Source organism: Botryllus schlosseri, chromosome 5 (genome assembly GCF_051294905.1).
Source record: "Botryllus schlosseri isolate E-star chromosome 5, Bs_hap1, whole genome shotgun sequence".
NCBI classification, from domain to species: domain Eukaryota; kingdom Metazoa; phylum Chordata; class Ascidiacea; order Stolidobranchia; family Styelidae; genus Botryllus; species Botryllus schlosseri.
In genome coordinates this window covers 9,401,040-9,424,401 of record NC_137240.1, presented here as the reverse complement: position 1 = coordinate 9,424,401, position 23,362 = coordinate 9,401,040, and the positions used below count along the sequence as shown (strand labels likewise).

General features: G+C 39.8%; 1 protein-coding gene across 2 annotated transcripts; it reads right to left on the bottom strand.

Moving 5' to 3' along the window:
- Positions 1-5,592: 5,592 nt before the first annotated feature.
- LOC145438947 (crystal protein-like) lies at positions 5,593-21,751 on the bottom strand. Of its 2 annotated transcripts, none has more exons than XM_080316348.1 (11): positions 21,523-21,751; positions 20,566-20,698; positions 16,750-16,876; positions 16,146-16,359; positions 12,297-12,430; positions 11,968-12,176; positions 9,326-9,587; positions 8,492-8,649; positions 7,399-7,554; positions 6,097-6,338; positions 5,593-5,930 (listed from the first exon to the last, which is right to left on the bottom strand). In XM_080316348.1, the coding sequence occupies exons 1-11, from the start codon at positions 21,710-21,712 to the stop codon at positions 5,647-5,649; spliced, it is 2,109 nt and encodes a 702-aa protein (XP_080172474.1). In that variant the 5' UTR covers positions 21,713-21,751; the 3' UTR covers positions 5,593-5,646. The 2 variants fall into 2 exon arrangements, with proteins under 2 accessions (XP_080172474.1, XP_080172473.1); XM_080316347.1 differs by having other exon boundaries at positions 12,297-12,435; positions 16,151-16,359.
- Between the last annotated feature and the right edge of the window lie 1,611 nt (positions 21,752-23,362).

Sequence of the window (23,362 nt, the reverse complement as noted above, 5' to 3'; positions counted from 1 at the left end):
CTTGTACTGTGGTTTTATCTGACTTTTATAGTGGCTACTTTGTTTATAAATATGTGTACACATTGACCTGTTTCATATTGCGAGTTGTGTTTAATATTAACATTATTAGTGCGCACTGATTCAATAAATTTCTAATTCCATTTGATCGATCACTGATATTATTGTGTAGTCGCCATGACAGACAGGCAGTGTTAGGGAATAAGAATCGCATTCAGACTATAATGCATGGTACAGCGATACGATCCTTGGAGGCTCCCGCAGATCATCCAGTCAGCAGCATTGACGGAGTATAAAAGCCGTGCTAGTAAGTAGGCTGTGTCATAAATAAATTGGAAAAAAGTTAAATCGGGCGTTTTTTTGACATGTCAAAATTTGTCAAAATTGTAGCGTTAGGTCAAAATTTGTCTAAATTTTTCATTAAGTCGAAATTTTTTTTGACGTCTGCATTTCGTTTATATCGTAGATTTTGCGCTGTCGGCAAACTTATCATTTGGTATTTTACAGCTTGTAGCCTATTTAATTAGGCTTACCATACGTCCACTTTCAAGAGGATTTGTCCTCTTGATTTTTTTGAAAGTGTCCTCGGGGGACGCCCTTTTGTCCTCTTTTTTGAGATTTTGTCCTCTTTTTTGAAAAATTAGGTCAGATTTAGAGCAAATTGCGAGTGATATGCCGCAAAATAGCACAGAAGCGACTCTTCGGCGGGTATTTCGGAGTGAAAAACGGTGATTTTAGCTCTGAGCGAAAAGATGACTTTTTTTTTTTTAGTCCACCGATCGCAAAGTGGGAAAAATTAACCGGTTTTTGAGAATTCTACCCCGGTTTTGCAAGTTGCAAGTTTCTGCAAGTGTCCTCTTTTTAGATTTCCAAAATATGGTAAGCCTAATTTAATAGGCCTACCATTGTAAACGGCTAATTGTGAATCATAAACGGTCAAATAAAACAAATAGGTGGTCATGGTGTTATGGTCGCAATATCCTAACTGAAAAATGACTTCTTGGGCATTGCATCATTCTTATATTAAGATGCGCATGATGAAAAATTGTGACGTTGACAACAGTGTCAGAATGAAGCAACGCGGTGTTTCACCAGCAGTGTACGCACAACTTGAGTGTTGTCAGCCAACTGCTGCTGTTGAACGTCTTTTGCAAGCTTCTTAGTAAGGACATGCACTTTCTACCCAAGAATGTAGGAAAGCATCTCTCGTTGCACTATTATTTTATTTACTATTTCTACCCTAATACATATGGTAACCACTGGAATTCTTCATAGGGCCAGATTTCGTTAAAATATTGGTTTTTCATGTTGCCTGTTTCTGAGTCAAAATCGTTTTTAAGGCCGAACTACTTCGTTAGGACAGCCAGTTCCAACCAGAAATGAAGATAACTGGTACAATTTTAACATTACTTGGGAAAACACCTAATCTGCATACGTTAGGTTAAAATTTGGTCAAAATTCAGTTTGTTTAGGTCACAAAAGTCAAAATTTCGACTTTTTAGGTCAAAATTTTCCTTCTTTTAGGTAATAAAAAACCGCTCTAGTAATCAGACAATCGAAGCAACCTTGTTTAGTGTTTATGATTATGACGTCGATTTCGACATGGTTGCGCTGAGAAACACCATCATATCTCTCGACCATGCAGACGAGCGAATTAACGTTCTCCTTCTCTTAATTAGATTGTATTTGCGCCCATATTCGTTTACAAAATAATTTTTGAGTTAGTTCCGTGATAGTCTCTGTAGTTGGAGGCTTCGAGCGCGAAATAGGACAGTGTACTTGTGTATGCTTACGAATTGAAAGTCATTCCTGCGCAAAGTGCGCACATTCATTACTCGAAAAAGGCTTTGTCAACTTTTATAGGGAAATGCAAGATTGCAGCTCAAACGTTGTTATAATGAGCAAACAACTGTCGCGATGTCTGACTCGGAACCCCATTGTGCTGTACGCAAGTTGGGGAAATACTGATTAGATACGCGATTTCTCGTTTGCTATCATCTGTAGGCTACTAATTCTTGTCTGCATTATACACTCGTATTCCCTCGGCGTCGCTTGTCAGTTTGATTTGATATTAATACTGCGCATTGTGCAATATTACGTTGTTAAATATTGGTGCAACACGAGATTCTCGGTGGCGAAAATTCTGGATTTATTCGATTAGTTTGAACGGGAACCTTCTATGTACCAATAAACTTCATTGCTGGACGGACTCTATCGAACGCAACCATATCGCGGTTCGAATTTTGAACCTTTGAGATTTGTATTTCTATTGGTAAGGTCGCGGCATGCGCCCATATTGTTCTTGCTGCAATAACACGTGGATAATTTAAAGCGCACCATTTTACGATCAAATTCTACTGTCTGATCGGGGCCTTTACGTAGGCCGTAGGCCCCGGGCTGATATTAACCAGCGCGTTGTCGGTATTAACCCTAGGTGCGTAGCCAGGGAGTTTCTCATTTGTAACTAGAAATCCCGTCTTTTTGAAATGCCAATTCTCTAATTCGTATTATCGATGCTGCGTACTGCAAATTAGCGAGAATCATTGTATGCGAAATGGGTCATCGATATCCAGAGGTGGTCAAAGTAATCAAGAAAGCTACTCAAGTAGAAGTAGAAGTAGCGACGTAAAAATCTACTCAAGTACGAGTAGAAGTACTTCTTCCATAAGCCACCTAAAACTACTTGAAGTAGAAGCAGAATTAACTGACTTTAAATCTACTCAAGTAAGTAAGTAATTTTGAAAATAGTCTTAATTCGTTCGCATGGACTGTCAAAAGCTTCAAATTGATCTATGCGGAAGGTGCAAAGATTCGTATTGATGCATCCCGAGAGGTCTGAATTTTCGACATAATAAGCATTCTTTTGCATCATGGGATGCAAATTGTAGTATTGATATGAAAATTCGATACTAACCCTTTGTTTACTAGAAGATCGCGGTTTAGAGAATATCATGACATGCCGCCCTTTACCCCATAGTATAAGGCCCCAAGTTTAGGCGAAGAGCAATATGGAGAAGTTGTATCGGATACGTTTTCCACACTTTGCGCGATTAGTATCGTTAATAACAAATATTGTGGATCGTAAAATTTATATTTAAGGTAGCTTTATTTTCGGAGGCATTACTACACTTGCTGTCATGCTTCAACATGTACGTTGTCTAGACAGTCTAGACAAAAGAACTGGAAGTAATTGGAACTCAAAGTATGATACTCGGAATTTAATGTGAAATACAAATACCACTTCTAAAAGGCGTAAAATATATTACATGTCTTTTGTCCATGAAGCTTGAAAAGTGATCTGCTACAACAGGTGTAACGTTAAGAAAAATCCGGATTTTCCAGATTAGCAGGACACGTCATGGGCTGCTAGATCACGATATGATAGGTAATTGCTAGATTGCGAAACGGTAGTTTCAAACGTTATGCTTGGCCATCTTTACTGTGATGAAATATTTCATATGGGCGACAATGTTGTGTGAGCGGAACCAAGCAATCCGGTACCTAAATTATATTCACTGATACTTTCGTGAAACATATTTGACACTCCATAACTACTGTGCGTGAAGCGCAACTAAATTTCTGGGCTTAGCTTGACTTTTATGAATATTAAATGTTAGTACTCAGTGAAAGCAGCCCCGAAATTCCCCAGGTTATCTTTCGTATCGGGATTAAACTACTTCTACTTGACAAACTGAAAATAGCGAAAAGTAAGTAAGTAGATCACAAAATATTACGAAGTAAAAGTAGAAGTAGAGAAAATCAGATCTACTTGAGTAAGTACCAAAAGTAGAGGAAAACTACTTGAGTACTTCCAAAAAGTAGAAGTACTTCGTTACTGACCACCTCTGTCGATATCCCACGTGCACTATCGTCGGTGATTCAATTTAGCGCGTCCGCATGCAGGCCTGCTACCGTCCGCAGAAACACTTTCGCCAAACAGTAACAATCTCTGAGTGTAAAATTGTTTGTGTTTATGTATCTTTTTGATTAAAACTTATGCCCGCCTCTAAACAAATTGTTCTGGTTGCCATTGCCGAATCTGGGTATTTAGGTATGACTAGCGTACCCTGTAATTGTAATTATTGCGGGTTTGCGGCCTGTCTGCAATTTCGTTATCAGCGCAACCTTGCCGGCCGATTGTACATTCCGATAAAATTGATTACTACCATGTATTTCGCACAGATGTACAAATTCGACCTCATCGTTAGAAACGTAGATTTCCGCTCTGAAAAACACCTACTTCTATCACGATTTGCCGACCAAATAAAAATATACGTTCACCTTCTACAAATATAAGTGCATTTTTGCATCGAAGAGGGCCGTTAGCCGCGCTTAAAATATTTTGTGAACCATTTTTGTGATAAATATTCTCGGAACGCAAAGTTGAACATTGTTCATCGTGTGTGCCTGCTATAGTTGGGATTTTTGCCAGTGCCCATAATATATATCTAATTAACTTAGCGAACGTAAATTGGGAAATGCAGGAATGCAGTCAAAATCGATGTTTTAATCAGCAACCAATTGTCGCTATGCGAGCTACGTTAAGTAAAAATCCATTGTGTTGACGGTACGGGATATAATTACTGATTGCTCGCGCGCGTTTGAAATTACGAATTGAAATTACGAATTGACTCCCAAATTTGAGAGATTTTAATTATTCTTGAAATTTTCTTCGTGTTGCGCACGATTCAATGCGGCTTGATCTTTCGATTTTAATATAGTAGCGCCCTTTGCAAACGGAACCCCACAGTACCGATGCGAACAGCAGAGGAAAATAATGTGCTCAATGTAGAAATACCAACTTGAAATCGTGTGCTCCTCACGAAAGTAATTTGTTTCTGGTACGTTTGGGCGATGAAAATATCTGTCCACTATACTGTCAATTCTGATGGGAGGTGAAGAAATAGAAGCATGTAACAAAGTGACTTATAAACAATTGACCCACCCGAAGATGCATCAAAATTTATAGCTTGCCCTATATTTTCGAAAACACTCCCTCCATCAACGGTACTGGTGAATCTGCTCACATTGGCTGAGAAAGGATAAATTTTTGATGGCAATAAGTAAAACTACTAATATTAATGTCGAAATTCAATTATGAGTCAGAAATATTTTCTCCCTTCGCGCGGACATAGCGAGTCCCGGGGCCTGTCCAGTGTTCATAACATGACCATTACCACTCGGAGTTAACCGGAAATGGACATGGACAGATTAACATGGATATTTGGCGTCCACTTAGTTCATTATGACTATGCCCCGGAATGCGGCCGTGGGCTACATGAGAAATCGAAATGCGGCCGTGAATAGCACAAAGGTTGGCCACCCCTGTTCTATATCTATAGCCTCATTTTTGATCATTTCGAAAAATAATGCAAAAAGGTTTGGTTCCTGTAATCATCGCTCAAGCTACAAAGCTGTCACTCCAGAAAGTAGATGCATGGTATCATTGATAACAAAAAAACTCTTCGAAAACCACTAAATATGCCCTTTGCACGTGGCAATAAGTCGCTGCGAGCTTTTCGATGTCCTGTGCCTGTGCGTATAACACTCAAAGCCTTGAGCTGACATATACCGCGATTACTCCACGAAGGCGTGTCCTTATATGAATTTATCATAAATTCTTTGGGTATGAGTTTTCCATGAAAGTCATTAAATGTTTCTACACAACACGATTAGTACCAAAGCCAGCATGAATGAGAAATACCCCGAAACAAAAGATGTGGCGGCTTGCGAGGTTGTGGATTCAACATCCCTAGTCGTAGTAGTCATAACGCTCGCTGTAGATTTTGTTGTGGTTTCCGGGAGGGCGATCGGGTCCATGTAGTAGCCAACACTGTCCCAGAAGTCGCAAATATCTTCCTCATAATCTCCTATTACTTGTGAATTCGGCGCTTTGATCAGGATATTTTCCCATGGCGAATTTGGAAGGAACTCTGGAGAAAATATCGAGTAGATAATTGGACAGAGACAGCAGTATCAAACGGAATCGGTATATCTCAAGGGCAAAGAATGTTCGTCATTTTAATTGATGAATCGGGGTCATGTATACGATAACTTCTCAAACGACATGCTGATCAAATGCAAAGTTACGTCGCCCACCTCCGGATCCTAATTCTTCGCTCTCAAATAGTCTCGGAAAGTACTTCGCATAAATTTCCAGATTTCTTGCGTTTTTCGGAGTATCCGCAGCAGCGTTGGTTTCGTCGGTGTATATTGGCCAGTCAGTGAAATCTCCCAACGGCTTCACCAAATTATTCGATGGACTCCCAGTCCGACTGAAACTTCCCCAATATGTACTCAGCTGATTCTCTACCAGCAAATCGTCTGAGGTTGGATTCTGACTGAAACGAAGATCGCGGGTCTCACTCTTTGCATTCGTACTGGAACAATTTGGTGATGCTGATCTCGAGGATCACAGATAATGATTAGGGCGATTATTTGACATAAAAACGATAGATTTTACTTTAAATATTATAGAATTTGGGCATTTTTTACATTAAATACCTTTTTGTTTGCAAAATTTTGACTTATGAAGAATTCAGGTAGTTAAGTTACGCAATATTGTATGCAAATTCGAAATTATTGCAGCACATCCAGAGACACAGTTTTAAATTTTTTGATAGTCAGTCAGTCCGTCACTCACACACCATACCAACCTATTTATTTGACTTAACAGTTTATGATTCATAGAAAGTCGACAATCTGCCATGTACAATTGAATAAAGTAGGATAAAAGATGTAAAACGAGAAGTTCGCAGATAGTGTAACCTCTACGACACAAAGACAATTCGGCTTGCAAAAGTTTTGACTTCTTACTCAATTCTGACTTTTTTTGACATCACAAATAATAATCGCCCTACTGATTATTTACACGTATATTATACCATTGGCGCCCGTCCATGGATGTAGTCCAGCACAGGCCTGCAGCCATACACGTTCTTGACTTAATACAGTGCGAAGGTGCACGAACGGAGTGTCGATTAAGTTGAAAGGTGATTGAAAACGAGAAATAGGGAGCAGTATTATTATTTTATTTATTTGTAAGATGGAAAAGAGTGGCCACTATCACCGTTAGGTCTTGTGCGCCACGACAATTATCAATTATAATATGACAACAATTCAAATAAATTAGCACATATTCTAATACGCCGTCCGATCCACGTATGCGCTGTCTTCAAAAAGCCTAGAAATGGACCGTGATATAAGTCGGCATATGTGAAATGATAACACCGAATATCGGCCTGCCCTGGTGTAAATGACTACCATGGATACCACAAACCGCCACAACGAAGACGTATTTCAAAATGCTTGGTTCTGTTAGTAGGGCCGAGTGTTCCAAGAGCAGTATCAATGAATAAAGATGATAATCGTGACATTGTGTTAGTTAAAACATATCCTTACACGCTCCTGAAGAGATACCGCACTTCACTGGCATGGGTCGAATAGTAACAATCGTCCGTCGACTCATTTCGTGCCACGCAAATGCTTTGAAGTATTGGATGATCGTCGGCGTAGAAATACGTCTTTGCTGCATTGGTAGCAGTCGATGAGGCGTAGCTGGAAAACGAGATGAAGATTATAGACGGTGAATTCTCCGACTGAATATTCCATGGAGGCTATGTTAAAACTTTTTAAAACATTTTAACTTGAAACCCGGTCGTTTTGAAATGCCGATTCTATTTAAATATTTCCAATGAGTTGCCTCGCATAATTAAATATAGCTCAGTATGATTCTTGACCTTTAATGACCTGGTAACCCTTTCGCTAATCTGCATGGAACCCCTAATTTCCACAGAGTCACAAAAACAAAATTCTAACGCATCTAACTATACACATATAATACATTAGCCTACTATGTATTACGGTGCGCTAAATGAAATGTGCATCAGTAGAATATTGAAAGAAGAAAACCAGCATTGAAATATGATTTTCACACGAAGCGAAAGCATTATACCGAATATTCATTGTAAAGCAGTGTGACTTCATGCTGTTGCCTTTCAGAGATCAGTTCAGAAACTCGAGTCATCGCCTTGGAAAGTAAAGGGCCGTCGTGTTGCTCGGTCATACGCCACAGCGCGGTACCAACTTCTCAATTGCAAAGGAGCTATACGGACGATCGTGTCGGCATTTCAGGAGGGCGGGGTTTCGATTTCGAACCACGGGCGTGTCATCACAAATCAAATGTGTTAGTTTAGTGTATGTGGTGACCTCCAGGGATCCCCTGAGACTGGCACACGGAACAGGATTTCCTGGAACACTGACCAAGAACAACTGACCTTGTTATTTGTTATTTTTATTTAGTTAGTTGCGGATCTTCAGATGTCATCAGTTCTCGGTCCAGTTGCAGTTGCGAGTTTTAAAAAGTATGTAGTTCTGGTTCTAGATCCAGTTGCGAGTTTTTAAAAGTGAATAGTTCTATAGTTCCAGCAGCTGCGCATTTTTAAAATCCAGTAGTTTGTACGATTCTGCTTTACGGATATACAAAATCTCTTACCGTGCCAGTGCTCTACTTGGGCAGATGAAGTAAAAATGTGACATTTCTATGCTGAACGTTTTCGCCCAATTTTCACCATCACCTGGGGCGTAAGCTTCCTCGTATTTTTGCACCACCTTATCGGTCGTGCCCGTACCGAATATGTAAAAATTTACAAGCTGAAACATGATGGGGACAATAAGTCACGAAACGAACAATTGACTATATTCGCCGGTGATTGGCTATTTATAAGTTGAACGTTCTGAAATCGAAATCCCCTTAAACCAGCGCCGCAATCTATTTGACTCTAAACGTATGCAGAATCTACAGTATTCACATCTAAGAGGTGGTAAACGAACCTACCTCATAATCATACCGTGGTATTAATCAAACACGAAATTTGAATGGAAATGATGCTTGACATATTAGAATAAGAAGAAATGGAGTACGAACAAGTGTAGGCACTAGCCACTAGCAGGGGCGTAGGAGCTTATGTAGCCTACATATAGTCACGTATTGATTATAACAATAATTTACACACCACGAATCAATCAGAACCGTCTCTACCGCCAAATAACCGAATAGAATAAGCTATAGCAATGGAATATAGGCCTATACAGAGAAAGAAAAACGTCGAGCGATAATCATGATTGGCTAAAACCGCACAATAATTAAAATGAAAGACAAAAATAAGGAAATGATGTTCAGCCGCTAACAAATGAGGTGAAATATTCGATCGAGACCCCGAGAACGTGATTTCTGGATTTTGATGTAGGTTCTGTTACCTTTAAGGTGTAATTTTCACTCTCTCCGGTAACAGTATAAAACAGACGGAAAAAAATGAAAATGCATTACCGCAAATATTGTCTTGTTGTATTCCAGTACAGGTGGTAAAATATACTCAATGGTATGCACTTCCTCTGTAGCCACACCAACAATCATGTCCTTATCGGAATTCCACTTCCCGTCGCGGTACAGATGTAGAGGCTGATCGGTAAATTCCACCCCATCAATGACTGGCCGATAGGGTTCTATCAACGTCATTGGGTCCCGATTCAGAAATGATCGAGCCATCACAGAAAACTGCCGTAAGCTCACGGCTGTAGGTTCCGCGGTCCTGCGATACGCAATTGTCTCACTCACATTTTCCGAAAATTCGGGCTATGCTATAAAGGTTTATACGGTTACTAATCATGCATGAATCCAAGTACAGCAGTTGTTTCAAAGATTTATTTGAAATTTTCACATACGAGAGTGTGATTAAAGTAGTGCGGAGCATGGAGCGGAGCCGGATTGGATATCCGGCCGGACTTTTTAATGTTTAGTCGGGGCCGGATCGGAGTCGGACCAGAGAATTGAAAAACAGGATCGGAGTCGGACCAGGGAATTTGTCGATCCACTATCACTAGTTTAAAGACCAGTCGCGGGCTGCAAGGAATCTACTCCCGCGCAGCCAGGCCGAGATACCGTATTTGTTATGCTTGCAGAATCGCTAGAAATTACAACTTGAGGGGGCGATTGTGGTTTGAAATTGAAGTTGGAATTCGGAAAAACATTTTGGCAGCAGTAATTATCCTCAAAAATCCACCGAATTCCAACTACATCTAAACGATTTTCACGGAACGTACCATTACAGTCAACTATCTCTGTGGTAGGCCTATCACGATTGCACTTTGTTGAACATTGACGATGTTCAGACAGGTATATTTGCGTGTTGAGCTTGTTACCGGCGCCTGCAATACCAACTCAATTTCGGTCGTCGGTGTTGCGTCGTCCGTTGAGCGCCGGTACCGTACGCCTCCTTACAGCAACGAAGCCGCCGTACTTCGTAAGACACAGGCCCTTCATAATAAAGGCCGGGTGATAGTATACTATCTAAAAGTCGTTCTTTGTCTTTATAGCTCGACGGAGTGCAACATCGACGAAATGCGTAAAATAAATTTCGCAAAGGGTTGAGATGCGATCATCTATATACCATGGTATATAGATGATCGCAGAGATGAGCGGATTTGAAATTTCTATGTCCTAATCCAATCCAAATCCGAACCTTCAAATCCAAATCCTAATCCATAACTTTTTCATATTCAAGTCCATGTCCAATCCTAATCCGATTCCAACTGGAAATTTAGAAAAAATACTAATTTATGCAATGGAGGGATTCGAAAATTTTCTTTCACAACCAACGATTCACTTGATTCAAGATAACTTAGTAACCATAAGTACATTAATAACTGATCTGAATAAAGTTTGTCGCCATTCGCCACACGACATTTCAATCTCCCAGAAAATAAATAAATCCAATCCAAATCCTAATCCGTTCCGAAAAAAATGTCTAATCCAAATCCAATCCAAATCCGAAAAAATTTCACAAATCCTGTTTTTTCAAAACCTAATCCTAATCCATGCTCATCTCTGCTATATACCAGAGATGAGCGGATTTGGATTTTCTATGTCCTAATCCAATCCAAATCCGAACCTTCAAATCCAAAACCTAATCCATAACTTTTTCATATTCAAGTCCATGTCCAATCCTGATCCGATTCCAACTGGAAATTCAGAAAGATATGCAAGGAAGGGATTGGAAAATTTTCTTTCACAACCAACGATTCTCTTGATTTAAGATAACTTAGCATGGGGCTGCACCTATCATGTTCATTTGCACCGAGTGAACCATAGTGTAGTGTACCATAAGTACATCAATAACTGATCTGAATAAAGTTGGTCTCCATTCGCCACACGACATATTAATGTCCCAGAAAACCGGTAAATCCAATCCAAATCCTAATCCGTTCAGAAAAAAATTTCGAATCCTAATCCAATCCAAATCCGACAAAATTTTACAAATCCTGCTTTTTCAAATCCTAATCCTAATCCATGCTCATCTCTGCTGTATACCAGAGATGAGCGGATTTGAAATTTATATGTCCTAATCCAATCCAAATCCGAACCTTCAAATCCAAATCCAAAACCTAATCCATAACATTTTCATATTCAAGTCCATGTCCAATCCTAATCCGATTCCAACTGGAAATTCAGAAAAAAATACTAATTTATGCAATGGAGGGATTCGAAAATGTTCTTTCACAACTAACGATTCACTTGATTAAAGATAACTTAGTAACCATAAGTACATTAATAACTGATCTGAATAAAGTTTGTCGCCATTCACCACACGGCATTTCAATCTCCCAGAAAATAGATAAATCCAATCCAAATCCTAATCCGTTCTGAAAAAAATGTCTAATCCAAATCCAATCCAAATCCGACAAAATTTCACAAATCCTGTTTTTTCAAAACCTAATCCTAATCCGTGCTCATCTCTGCTGTATACACAGAGATATACAGCAGCGGTAAATTTCGTGAATATCTTGGTCACGGTTCAAATACGGCCACTGTCCGAGGGAAATAGCTCCTGCCAAGATGTTCTCCACGCCGTCAACTTCAATTTGAGACGTAACAGTTTCATGGTACAGTGCTCGTTGAAATCAACTACTTACATCAAACATTCTCTCTCGGTCAGAGTTTCGTTGCATCGCAATGCACTCAAAAGGAAGTTCGTGACCTCGATTGACTCTTCCGGTGTCGGGTATGGAAATACCGCTGGATTACTTTGCTGGATAGCATTGTTGTAAAGCGGTTTGCTCACAGCAGAGAGAGTGTGGAACATTACAGACTGAGCGCCAGCGCTATTTCCAGCTATTGAGACCTTCGTGATAAGAACAAGTATTATCTTATAAATCACGATCACCAATGCAGAGCTCTTGGTGCCGAACCAGCGGCACCTTCGCATATTTTTATTATGCTGTATCAGGTGTCGTCTACCTACCCGATTCTTATCACCCCCGAAGTTTTCGATATTGTCTTGCACCCACTGCAGTGCCAGTTGTTGATCTTTGATCCCTTGGTTGCCCTCAATATCTGGTTGGCCGTTTTGTTTGTGAACCAGAAATCCGAGAGCTCCTGTGGTACATACATATGGGGTGATATGAATACTATTCTCCGTTTCATCATCTACAGAAAACTCACTAGGTTATTGTCGTCGCGTCACTATAGCTGTTCGATATTCAGAGTATATCGACATCTACAGTCATTTTACACCACATCAATAGTCTTATTGATTATTCCTGACTTGTAGCACAAACCAGCACTTCCATTCTAACTGTGCTTTTGTAAGATTGTCCGCTTATCCAGAACGAATGTATCGAGTAATCAGTAATGCAATATAGGACTTACAGTGTTGGGATCAAGTCACTACATTCGAGTCACAAGTCATCTCGAGTCATTTCACATTTTGACTCGAGCAAGTCAAGTGACTCGATTTTTGGAGGTAACTCCAGTCAAGTCAAGTCACGAGTCAAGTCACTAATCAGGTCAAGTAGAATTTTCGACATGATTCAAAGTCATTGCATTTTGCTAACTGTTTTAAATACAGATGAACTCCCAATTTAATCGAGGAACGAATAAAGAGTTGATTCTACGCGCAAAATGGCGCTGTATCGCTCACGCATAAGGAGAACTGCTAAACTACGCAAGTGGTATAGCCTCAGTAACACACGAATCCTACCCCTCCTACATATCAATGATATACAATTATAATCGTATTAACGATATTCGTTCGATTTGAATCATACAAGAAGGTTGGTTAAGGTGAGCAAGTTTACGACAACGTAAGCTGTAAGCTACCATCACCGCGTTTGCGATCAATTTATTTGTGATATAACAATGGAGGCTCGGTAAAACGCACAATCATTGAGCGATTGGTTAGCAATAGGAGCTTATACAAGATACAGCGATTTAGTTGACATCGATCACTTATGACTTGAAATTGACTCGTAAATTTAGCTTCGAGTCACGATTCAATCTGCATTTCTGAAGCGTCGAGTCAAGTCAAGTCATTTTTGCAAAGTGACTCGAGTCAAGTCAAGTCATACGAAAAAGGTGACACGAGTCATCCCAACACTGAGGCCTACATACGTGCATAATGTCAGAAACAAGATCGTCAATATAATAGCATTTCGTCGATCCGCACCAGCCTAATTAAACTATTGACATTGTACCATGCATGACGCATTTGACGCAAACCTAAATAATGTGGGAGTCGCAAAACCTGCTTTATTGCGTGATTCCTACATCTTCAGTAAATATTTTTATAGATTTGTTTGGCATTTGGAATTGAAATAGTGTTTACCTGCGTAGAGAGAACGATAAAGAAGGTTCGAGTTCACTCGAGCTTACGACCTGCATCCCCTCGTACGCTAGCCCAATAAAAGTTGTCAGAATGAGATAGCTTGCATATGAAGGAATCTCATTAAACGTGCCGATTCCGCTACAGTCGTCTATACCAGTGGTACTGAACCGCAGGTCGGCGAAGACATTTTGCCGGTCTGTCAGGTATGTTATATCATGCAAAATTCAAGACGATGATGGCTTGTCCATTGGTAAAAGAAATAAAAACATTACATTTTCAACTGATTTAGAAGTTGCCAAACAGTTCCATAATTTAGAGCACTGTGACGTAATATTAGGCCTGGTAACATGGTCGATTTGACTTAAAGTCGTCCACTTCAAATTCAAGCCGTGTCGGGTGACGACATGCGAGCGACAAGTCCGTGCTGACTCCCTGGATCGCACATGCAGTTTACATGATCATTCGTCAAGCTGTTTAGTGGATGGCGTATAGTTGGTAAATCTACATTGGGTTGATTTTTCAATTTTTGAAGGTCCACCGGTACGTCAAATATTTCTTGAAATTTTACCGGTCCGTGAGATAAAAAAAAAAGGCTGAGAATCACTGGTCTAAACCTATGAGGACTTTAACTATAGATCGATCTCCGTTACTCAAACAGTCGTTGGAGAAATAGGTTGGTAAATTACGAAAGCCGATAGTGTGCAGAAGTATATACGATTCCAATATAAGCGACCTCAATACGATAGTTACGATAGATAAAAAAAAACATTTAACGACATATCCTCATGTCCTCTCACGTATATCATAGGTTACGTACTATTGGCAACATTTATATAACAGTACATGTATGGACAATTTGGAAATTTAAATGGCAGCTTTGCCGTTTACGAGGTATTATAATCGGGAGATATGGAGAGATACAGTTATTATAACTGTTCGCATCGCACCATCACAAATATGGCTTCATCCAATCAATATGCACCACGTATTTTTATAAGTTACGCTTCCAATGAATACTGGCGCACAGCTATCGGTGTATAATCTATATAGTCTTGAATAATACTGTATTCTTATTGAAATAAATCCGAATATTTTCAGTTGACACTACTCGGGAGCAATCGTCAGCAACTCCTTCTGGAGTTCGTGCCATCTAAAAATAGTACATTGAGCCTAAGCCATCTGTTCCCCTGTATTGTTCGAATTTTTATGCATGTGATGTCACATTGATGATACACTGTTGATAAACAAAGATCATTTTAATTCTCTACCAGTTGCCCGGTTGAGTGTCAGCCGAAAATATTGGGGTTTGATTGATTATGAATATAGTATTCAGTTGTTTATTGAAGTTTTGTACCTCCAAGAATGTCTTCATTAGTCCTTTAATGATGTGTGATATGTGTCATGCATTAAATGCCTCTAGAGATGATGAACTAGTGGACCTCTGTTGATCACTCGATAATGCCAGAAAGTAGTAACTCATGCGTTCTCGGCAGAGTTGGATAACTAGATAATTCTTGTTGTCTAATTTCGCTAAATTAGACCGAAATGCCAGTAATCTAATTCTAATCTAATTTGTGAAACGTTTCGATGCTGTAATTCTAATTTTAATCGAATTTGTGAAATGTTTCTATGCTCTAATTCTAATTCTAATCTAAATTGTGAAATGTTTATATGCTCTAATTCTAGTTGTAATCTAATTTGTGAAATGCTTCTAAACTCTAATTTTAGTTGTAATCTAATTTATTGTTTCCCTGAAAATGCCTCTTTGTCCGAGGCATTTCGCACCGAGTTAACAAGAATATCCCTCTCGCGCAGGGAAATGCAGTACCAAGTCGCCATCGCATTACTTACACCGCACAGTAATAGTAGTTATTGTGGCGAATAATAACCATGCTGGCAAGTGGCATAGTAGATTGCAGCCATCGCCGAAGCCGTTTCAGCTAGTGAGGAATAGTGATGTTGGGCACAGGCGAACAACTTATTTTGAAACAATAACAATAATAATTTGAAACTGAAATCAATTTCAGCATTTAAAAATGCTTTACTTCGCGTTCTTCCAAAATCACAAATCAGATCACCGGCCCCATCTGCCCCGCGTGCTGGTGATCTCTGGTAGGTCTATAGAGCAAAACGAGCCAAGCTCGGTGTACAAACGGTAACCATTCTCATGCCTGGGAATGCACTGTGATTTGATATGAACTGAACTTAATTTTTGCTGTATGTATTTCAAATTTACAATTTCATCCAATTTCCAAGTTTTTTTCAAATTCAGTAATTCTAATTCTAATCTAATTTGGAAAGCTGAAAATTTTCTAGTTGTCCAAGTCTGCTTCTCGGTAAGATTATGGAAGAAACTGTCAATTTTGTAATGATACCGCGTGCGCCAATTGACTTCTTCTTGTTAGGCCAACCTTAATCGAAAAGCTCCAACCAAATAATCTGTACGTATAGCTTGATTACAATATTTGTATGCAGCATATTCCTTGCCTAAGCGGTAATTGACTGTAACGACCACCATGTTTGTAGCTGAAGCCAGTTCGCTTCCGTCAAGCGAGGAGCTGGTTCCACGACCGCCAACGAATGCGCCTCCGTGAATATAAAACAAGACGGGTAAAGGTTGATTCGTCTGTGCGGTGGAATCTGGCGCGAGACCGACGGTAAGTGGGGAGAACACACTCAGCACAAGACAATCTTCGTCCATCTGTAAAAATAAGTGGAATATGAACATCACATTGAAATACCGGAAAGACGATCGCAGCAATTTACAGCATGGGTTTCCAACATTTTGAGGGAATAAGGGGAAATCAACTGTTGTCTGTATTATTTCTACATTCGCTAATAAACAGGGAGGGGATTTTTAGAGCAACAGAGAAGTTAGAAATTGATGGGAGTTCACCCGACGCTTTCAAAGTTGAAATAACGTCAGCATTATGAGGAAATTAACGGGGCCGTTGATGCAAACGCTTTTCTATACTTCGCAAGAAAAGACTTGGTTAGTAACTTGGAGTTGCCATGCTGGAGTATACCCAATAATAAGCGGTTACTCTATGTGCTTGTGCAATATAGTGCAACCATGTTCCAGCCAACCTACCGCAATAAAATTGCATCGAGGATCCGATGGAATAAAGCATTCGCTCTCAGGCTGATGACATTGTAACCCGCTATTTCTTCTGGCATTTCTCTGTTCCGGATTTTGTATGGGAACTGGTGGTTGAAATCTGCGGAAGAAACCTTCGTATATATATGCCCTGAATACTTTGAAATAACGTGTTGTGTACAAAAGGTTTATGCAACCTCAAACAGAGAAAGGAATTTTGCTGTAGGTAATTGGTCATTTTCAAATATAAGTAAATTTTAGTGACAACATAATTGCAGTGTGATTAGTTACATTATATTGCGATATGATGTCGACTGGTTGGTCAGCGAGAGGATTGTAGTATAGTGTAGAAGTCCTGAATTGTGGTCACGAATTTCGGGGGTCGCGGTGATTGCACAGATGCCGAAAAGTAATCTCTGATCGCCACAATCGGGTACAATTTAATCCGTCTGTAAGGTCACCTGGTGACCGCGTGTTGCACACATGTGGATTTCTCTGCGAGTTAAATTATCGCAGATCACCGATGCAATTGACTTACGTTGGCATCATGCCTAGGGTACGTTCGGACTGCGTTGCTACTCGGGCATCATGTCTAAGGTGTGTTCGGACTATGTTGTCACTCGGACATCATGTCTAAGGTGTGTTCGGACTATGTTGCCACTCGGACATCATGTCTGGCGTATGTTCGGACTGCGTTGCTACTAGGACATCACGTCTGGGGTACGTTTGCACTATGTTTCCACTCGGACATCATGTCTGGGGTATCTTCGTATCATGTTGCCACTCGGTCATCGTGTTGGGAGCATGATCGAGCTGTCTCGCCACTCGGACATCGTGTCTGTAGTATGTTCGGACTGATCTGCGAGACTTGTCGGAGCATCAAAGAGTCGATTAACTTTTTGAGACAACTCTTTCGGCGGCTCAAATTTGGCCGATTAAAATTCTCCGTTTAGTGGCTAATCGTCATCTGTGCAACCCACCCTTAGATAGGCCACGATACCTACTGACAAACTATTCCACATCCAATATGGATACTTTATAGGCGCTGATGAATAAAATAATAATGTAAATGGAATGGAATATCACATGCGGGCCATAGATAGATGTTATTAGTTTGAATATAAAAATATATAAGATTATATTTTTTCAACTGCTGGTTCGTCGCAATCTGTCTGGAATTTACAATTCAGTGCTGCACAATGTCATCATCGCGAAATAGACTTATAGAATATTGCAATTTCAAACATATATATTATATATAGACGCGGTGGGGGTGTACGGTGACTAGATAGACCTACAATCTGCATAACAGATTAAAATGTGCGCCTATAGTCCAAATCCTGGGCATTGTGCGGCCCGCAACGTCATTTTGAGGGTATCGCGAAAAGTTCCTTGGAATTTAGACTATAAATATATTTATTAAAAAAAATCTATGTGTGGACAAAACAACAACTGTATAAACTTATCCGGAAATGCGTTAACTTTGAAGTCTATAGTTTACTTGTGTCCCGTGATTACGTAACCTGCGTACGTCGTATGATTAGGGCTGGGCAAAATCGAGTACCCGAGTGATTCGATTCTGAATCACGTATTATGCTTCGAGTCGAGACGAGTATTCGAGTATCACCCATTATGACATCACAGCGAAATATAATATGTCAAAGTTCAAATATGTACATTTTGTGCCACCACAAAGAATATAATGCCCTAGGGCAGGGGTGGGCAAACTACGGCCCGCGGGCCGCATGCGGCCCGCGACACCGTTCTGTGTGGCCCGCGAGAGTCTAAAGAAACTTTTTTCAAATATTGATAAAATGCGTACTAAAAATCGAATTAATGCAGGGATTTGATTGACTTTTTGTGAGTATATTTCACCATGATAATTCTAAGACAGTGGTTCTCAAACTGGTGGGCGCGTCCCCCTTGGGGGCGTGAAAGCATCTGAAAGGGGGTGCGAAGCTGAGGTCAACTGAAAATTTTTTTCGCGCTTTGCGCGATTTACATCTAATTTAAGTTATTGCTCCGTATTTAGTCTGAATTAAATATTTAAAAATCTCTCATCCCCGGTCGTAACCTTCCATGCCATCAAACTACCCGTTAGATTTGCTAGCATCCTGGTTGCGTTTTGTGATATGACGATAAGGGAAAATATTTCACCATGATAGGGATGGGGGGCGTGTCTTAAAAAGTTTGAGAACCACTGATCTATAAGGTAAATACTTAATATCACAGCGGGATAGCTGCAACGAGATTGACATAATTTGGATCACGAGTGGGATTTCAGATTGTCCACTCCGTTTTTAATTATTTCAGTGTTGTGCTCATAAAAACAATTCGGGCGTGTTTTAGGTAGATTCGTTGTCTGTATGGATAGAATTGGGGTATTTATATTTTTATCTATACATAGTAAAAGCGTGTTTGAAGCTAACATGGTTATTGGTTATGATGCTGTCAGCATTGTGTGTCCTGGAACTGAACCAAAAGTGGAATTAGTAAATTTCAATCCGGTTCTAAGAATCGGGCAAACCGACTTTCATCTCTATAGTTTTGACAAATTGGTTATTGAGGTCGACCAGCCTATGAAATCTCGCCACTGTATGTTTCTACCGCGTATACGATATCATCAAAGTAATGTTTGGCTTGTTTTAAATAAGCCCATATATTATCTCCATGGCCTCACTATATAATCAAATATCAATATCGCGTTTTGGTTTATAATCTCAATTTTATATAGTGCGGCCCGCGAATGGATTCAGATGTTGAATGCGGCCCGCGAGCTCAAAAGTTTGCCCACCCCTGCCCTAGGGTTATCCATCTCATCAAAGATATTTTGGTATTTATTCGACCCTACCGATTTCATTGCACTTTGCGACAATGTTGTGAGCGGATCATAACTTCGGAAATCTTTTTCCAGTAACGGTCGTAGCTTTGTACTACATGTTACGTATGCTGCGATAGCCTACGCCCAATCAAGGTTTCAAGGCTTCCGCAGTGGAAAATAGTATCGAAACCATAATTCTCGTATAACTTTCAGTAGCGAGGAGCGTATCATTTCAGTACTCGAAAAATCGTCTTTTGCTACTCTACTCGAATCATTAAAATAGTTACTCGATTCAGAAGCGAGTACTCGAATCATTGTTCCCAGCCCTACGTATGAGTAATCCAGGCTCAAAATGAAGCCGATATAGCAAATTATGACGTAAAATTCACAGTAACCAGTCACTGTTTCCATATTCAAATTGAAATCTTGTTCGTTGCCAGGTCTGTGCTCTAAACGTTTTCAGGAATATATAATTTGAGTCGGCATTATGAGAAAAAACCATGCAGTGAATACATGTACTCTGCTGATGAGGACCTGCTAGCGAAGCTAGCAAAACAGCAAGCGCACATTTTACCAAGCCACACAGAGCTAGGGACGCAGCCTAATATTAACACATCCATACACTTAGCAACATGTGTTAACAATGTAATTCACTGCTTTCAATTTAGAAACTGCACGCCGCAGAATATAATCTGAACTTTTGTCTCGACCCGCCAGCGTATTTTCTTCTTCACATTTGGCCCGCCGGAAAAAATAATTACCCACCCGTGGCCTATTGGTCGGTAGAATTTACTGATGAGTCTTCACTGTGACGGTATCAAGTAGTGGGCTGCTAAGCCTAAATTAACTTTCCAAAACCATTTTACGTGTCTGCAGTCATTGCGGCTGCGCGTAGCGAATATTATCCGCCTCCGCCTAGTAATAACAGTTACATATCCCTGCTCCAGTAGTCTTCTACCATTGAACTTAGATATGTAAATATCACGAACCTTAGATTTCCGATTGGTGGCTCAGCATACGGAATTTCATAGAATGCGTGAGCTAGCTCATTGGTAGTTCCTGTAACTTCTCCCGATGTTGTAGTTACCGTGGGATTAGCGTATGTAGATATGGGAGGTAATGCTAAAACATAATCGGTTTTTCCATGAAAATCATGCGACATTTTGATTGAAGCTATAGGTTTCATCATTTCAGTTCAAATACTGGATCAAGGCAATTCAGCATGTCTTGATTTCGTATACATCAGGTTGAGCTCCTATAACACTTTGCTTGGTTAAATGCCACTCTAATATTTACATGCGCGTAGTGCGTGTTTGCTTCGCTTGAGTAAACAATTGATGCCAATCTCGTCTTTATTAAGTCAGGTAATAGGCTACATATCCCAACACAAATGCACAGTGCAATGCGGAACACCGTACACGACCAAGGGGTAATATTTCGGATAAATATCTTCAGAGAACTGTCGCGTGAGAGAAAAAAAATGAGATTTGCGATCTCCATATGTGTCGAACCCATCTTATATGCGAGACAACAATATATGTGTCAAGACAATTAATCAAAGTAATGGATCTTAGGCTATCACTGTTTGGCACGACCTGGCCCACGCGCATTGTCAGAGTTTGTCAGTAACGAAGGACTTGTATTTTTAGGAGTGGGCTACTCAAGTAGGCTACTCAAGTAGGCTTTGCACCACTTACTCAGGTGGATATGTTTTTCAATAACTTTCACTTCTATATGAACAGATATTTTTATACAAAACTATTTAGGTTTTACAGTAATGATTTTGAAAAGTAGAAAGCAGTTTTGGAACAGTTTGGATCACTTTATGTATACATTGCTTCAAGAACTCCGTAAAATAGTCAGGGGCGCAACTTCATGTCATGGGTATATTGGCCAACTGCGTTATTAGAATGTTTTATTTTGTCTTGCACAGTAACACAACTTACAGTGCTCAGATTCTTTCATGAGCGTCGAATCATCATGAGTAAATATCTTCTCCAATTGCTGCTCGATGTTGTTTACTCCCGCGAGGTGGAATACCATTCCAGATAGAACTTTAGCGAAAGTATCATCGCCCGTACTCAATGGAATGGAGATCAGTAGCATACAACAAAGAACAGTACTTTGGATGCACATTGTAGTATATACGCGTCTGTTTCATTCAGAAGCTTTCTGTTAATTTTGGGAAGGTCGCATACAAATATATCAATTCGATATCTGAAGATTCCCACATTACTATTCATATCAACGCTACATGGTCTCATATATACTTAAAATGATCATTTTGAAGCGATGTAACGGTTTGCTGACCTACCGATTTATTTCGATATGTTGTGAAATCGAGTCTGGATTCTGGTCAATCCTGAAATCTCAATGATATCAACGAACCCGGCTACCTGCCGTTGGAATGAAGCGCACGTACTTCTATTGAGAAACATTTCGTTCGTGTTCGACTGTTCGTATCGACTGTGATGAGATGCACGCCTAACGGCGACACGAACTTGATAATATATTCGGAATGTGTAGATGACAATGCACCGCTAACATGGAATGCGAACGGAGGCGACCCACTTTTGGCTCAAGACATTTGGAATACACCGAATGTGCAACAGCGATGATGAGGATGGATTCTAGATCCGCAACCGCAGCTTATTGGCTCCGCGGAGGTGGACCAACCAACTGCATCATTAGTTACCCAAATACATGATTATGACTATCATCGACTCGGAACATCGCTACCGAAATGAAGCTTCTTGAGCGTATACAGCGCGGAGAATCTCGTATTGTCCTTACCGGTATACATTTATCGTGTTCAGTGCACGATTTTTATCTTATTACGCGGCCTGTCTGCTGATGATGAATAGTTACATGTTTCCTTTGCCGACAAGTCCAATTTAATAAATTCACAGCTGCTAACTTTTAGCACATGAAATATTGATTTACAACTATTTCTCAACCACTGCACGTGGTTCAACTGTTCCACGCCCTGTTGGGAATGCTTTAAATGTGATTCGTGTGATTAAAATCGAGCAGAAGAAAATACCAGTTCGGCCCGTATTTCCAGAAAACAATAAAATATTATGTACACGCACAATATAATTGGTAGTTAATGTGTTTCATCAAGAGACGGGACCGCTAAAACAGAAGGGTCAATGAACTACTAAAGAGGCAGTTTAATTTACCTCTTGTCAATCATTAATCGTGAGCTGAATAATGCATGCTTAAATATTCCAGTCCTCGCATATAAATAGTTACTTTATTGTTTATAGATATTTGAGACATTAGCAGAAAATGCGATTTGTTACCTAATTATTACACGCTATTTTACGCTACGACTGATACATTATATGAGTCAGTCTGTGATTAACAATAAATGTGCTGGAAGGCGCCGTTCCGATTAAAACGTTATCGTATACTACAATATTTCGGAGAATGATTTGGAAGTATAGTGCAATATCCGCATTAAGGTATATGACCGATTTGGTGCATATTATATGATTGAATGGGGTTTAGGATATCAACTACAGATTGCTTTTGCATGCTCATTGCTCGTGCTATGCTGGAAGAAAGCCTATCTAATGAGTATGTTGAGTAGCCTACTCAGTATTTTTACTTGACCCAAGTTCGTTTTTAATAGAATAACAGCCAATTTCAATCTTTCAAAAGTTTTCAATTGTAGAAAGTACACATAAATCTTCACGCGATTGATAATCCGTATATAATCCCTGTATTATGATGATTATGTAGCTTAACTAGGATCGCCTTTGAAATTAAAATGCATTTAGT

Excerpts from the sequence above, each read along its gene's own strand:
- LOC145438947 (XM_080316348.1), bottom strand. The coding sequence starts at position 21,712 with ATGTGCATCCAAAGTACTGTTCTTTGTTGTATGCTACTGATCTCCATT. Across the intron at positions 16,360-16,749 it reads CTCGATGCAATTTTATTGCG|ATGGACGAAGATTGTCTTGT; the intron begins GTAGGTTGGCTG and ends TTATTTTTACAG. Across the intron at positions 9,588-11,967 it reads ACCGAGAGAGAATGTTTGAT|GACCGCGGAACCTACAGCCG; the intron begins GTAAGTAGTTGA and ends TGCGTATCGCAG.